This window comes from Eufriesea mexicana, unplaced genomic scaffold (genome assembly GCF_001483705.2).
Source record: "Eufriesea mexicana isolate 0111107269 unplaced genomic scaffold, ASM148370v2 scaffold17534, whole genome shotgun sequence".
NCBI classification, from domain to species: Eukaryota; Metazoa; Arthropoda; class Insecta; order Hymenoptera; family Apidae; genus Eufriesea; species Eufriesea mexicana.
The window spans coordinates 124,057-127,319 of record NW_016924912.1 but is presented as its reverse complement, the minus strand read 5'-3'; the positions used below and the strand labels follow the sequence as shown (position 1 = coordinate 127,319).

At 42.0% G+C, this 3,263-nt stretch overlaps 1 protein-coding gene across 1 annotated transcript in view; it reads left to right on the top strand.

Moving 5' to 3' along the window:
* The first annotated feature begins 794 nt into the window (after positions 1-794).
* Positions 795-3,263, top strand: part of Hk (potassium voltage-gated channel subfamily A regulatory beta subunit hyperkinetic) — an 8,253-nt gene continuing 5,784 nt past the window's right edge. The window contains exons 1-2 of the mRNA XM_017909379.1: positions 795-2,414; positions 3,199-3,258. Coding sequence (XP_017764868.1) covers positions 2,290-2,414; positions 3,199-3,258 — 185 coding nt within the window. The 5' untranslated portion in view covers positions 795-2,289. The remainder of the gene's footprint in view (positions 2,415-3,198; positions 3,259-3,263) is intronic.

Here is a 3,263-nt window from a genome sequence, read left to right as displayed (position 1 = left end):
ATAAATGTGTGTGTGCGTGTGTAGGAGGGGGGTTGTACATGTTTTATATTGTTTCGACCCGAACGAGTATATTTATTTTGAATAAAAGTAAAATCTGAAACAATCGAAATTGATGTATCTGCCCAGGAATTGATTGGTAACAAATAAAACTTTCATGCATTCTAGTGAAGAAACGGAACATAGAGAACGAGAACGAGAGCGACTGACAGAGAGAGAGAGAGAGGGGGAGAGAGAGAGAGAGAGAGAGAGAGAGAGAGGGGAAAGAGAGAGAAAGAGGAGAGAGAGTGAGCGCGCGCAAGAGGCGGGGAGGAAGATAAATCAATTGTTTTTTGTGTGAAAGCAAGAGCACAGAAGACGAAAGCACGGCTAAAGGGACGTAGACGGAAAGAAGGAAAGAAGGAAAGAAGGAAAGAAGGAAAGAAGGAAAGAAGGAAAGAAATAATTTTTTGCTCGGAGAAGAAGCACTACACAGTTTTGGGGATGGGTTAGGTGCGATGATAGAGTGGGGCATGGAGAAAAGAAGAGGCGAACGAGAGATATAATTCGAAGAGAGGTTCGATGCGGCAAATGCGGCGAATGCGCTGAATGCGTTGAATGCGACGACGGTAACGTCATGCGCTCTGAAAACAACCGCAACCCCCCGTGTTAAGAGACGGAAGAACGGCAGGGATACGCGGCATGGTGGTGCTGCGAGTGAAGCGCGAACGCGCGCACGCGCGCACGCGCGTATGCAGTGTAGAAGATGCTCGTAGCGGAACAGAGACGCGAAGGCACGCACGCTCGTAGCTACTACTGCTGTAAAGGAGGGAGTCGCAGTGTATCCAAGTTGTGCAGTGTTGCTTACCACGTAGGAGGCATAACACTCGCCGTCTTTACAATAGGATCCTAACATTTTCATAAATTTTTAAGTTCTACGTTTCGGTGTCTTCGTTTCTTAGATGCTCTTTTCTCTTTGTTACTCTTGGAAGAAACGTATCACCGGTCTCGTCGTAAATCCTAGCACAAGATCGATTATCTCGAGAAAGGTGTTTTTCAGCAGGTCCATTGCGAAAGGCAAGTAATTATTTGTAAGAGCATCCGGAACTAGGATCACAAAAGTTGTTAGCGCTGAATATTTTTACGTACACACGCGATCAACGACGAAGGTAGATCTGGAATTCAGCGTGTAATTCGACTCATAGATACATAGATATATGGATACGATTGAGATTGATAATTAGACCAAGATCGATGTACCAGAATCAGCGCGCCTAAGAACCAGATGAGATATCGGGAAAATGTGAAATGGAATTTCAAAAAGGGAAAAGGAAAACAGAGTTAGAAGCAACACTGTCACTGACACCGATTAAGATCGCTGGAATCATTGGATATTCTTCCATCGTGGCTATATCAGCTACTTAACTTACGAGTCGAGTTAAGATACACAAGTTGGACCGAGTTAAGATACAGTGGATAATCCGGAAAAAGTGGGTTCTTAGTGCCATTGTTAGTGCCCGGTCCGAAATTAATAATCATCGCGGGTCCTACCTCTCTCTCGTGCCAGAGATTGTTCCACATATCGATACTCATATCGACCACTGTTGGTTTTTGCGTAACGATGTGTAGCTTTTAAAATAAATATCGCGTGTCGTTCGAGTGTTCTTCTAATAACATTGTGATCGAATCGAATAAAATAACCTCGTTCGTTTTTATCGTTTTTCACAAAACGTTCTAATATCACGCGTACGAGACTACCAACAGTACTCTTTACTGTGTCTTCTTTACTGTGTACGGTGCCTAAATAACTTAAGTAAAGAAAAACTAGTGCCTATATAACGTATATGCGCAATAAATACATACATATATACATATATGAAATGCTGTGACGTGAAAATATCGACCGACTCATCGATCGAAATCGTTCGATGAACGGATCAGTGATACAGTGATACTTGAGATACACGACATATCTCTGTTCCATCCTCGTTAGAATTTTATTCCAACCTTTACCGAAAGAAGTTTTACTTACGCGAAACAAAATTTCCTATCATCGAACTAGAAGTAGGATTAGGACCAGAGAATAATCGTTGACGCTGGCATATACGAATATCGAATTTAAGAAACGACGTTCTATGAAATTATTCGTACCGTTCCTCGGGCTCGAGTGAGCAAGCAGACTTGTACTTGTTGAAATCCAATCGAATATTTACGCCTTCTACGCCTTCGCGTCTCTTTGCAATTTCCGTTCTCTCTACAAAGATCTTCCGCTTACATCACACGTACACACGCATACGTTCAAGATACAGAGCAATGTCTCGTTTAATGTTGTGCAATCTCGGAAATACGTCCACGACAGGAAATGATACGAATAACAATGCAAATACGAATAGTAGCATGGAAGATGATGACTACTATCCGCTGCCTACTATTTATCGGTGAGTGAAATCTTTTCTTTTCTTTCTTCGTTATTTTCTCCTTCCTATTCCTACTACTCGTTTCGGCGCGCACACACGCACACGCACACACAATTGCGCACACACAATTGCACACAACGGACAAACGGACAAACGGACAAACGCGCGCGCGTCCATGTGCAAGGAATATATTAGATTCGGAGTAAGCCTGTTACCCGTAATCGTTAATGCGTTAATCGTAATCGTTGAAATGGTAAACGATAATTACCTTGGAAGTTTGGAAAGACAAATATTAAGATAATTTTGATCGGATAATAGGTTAATAGGGTCATCGAGGAAATAAATAACCTAGTTATTTTATATCGTATCCTTGGCGCTCAAGCACTCGTACGAACACGACAGACACACTGATACGCGCGCCCGCGCACGCAACGCGGTGACGATCGAACATTTCCAACGTGTTTCTTCTATCGTTCGATAAATCAAAATATAGTAACGTTGGAATCTGTTAAAAATTCTGTTAAATAAATAAAAACAGTGGAGAAAGTCAGTGGATAATATGGAAATCGATAGATAAATATAAACGTACACGTATAGGATAAGAAGGAGAAATATAGGAATATTCTTCAGATTTTTCTCCATCTTTTAATGATATCTAAGGCAAAAGGAAATAACAAGGAAAGCAAGTTTGACGTGGAATGACATGCCATAATAAACATTGTGCTAGTTGTAAATGTTTACGTGGTTGTATCGAGCATTCGATCGATCGTGTCCTATTAATACCCTGTATACTTTATACGCGCAGCTGCCGTGCACCTATAGCGAGTTTGGATTGCATGGAAGAATTCAACGGCGGCGGCGGCGGCGGCG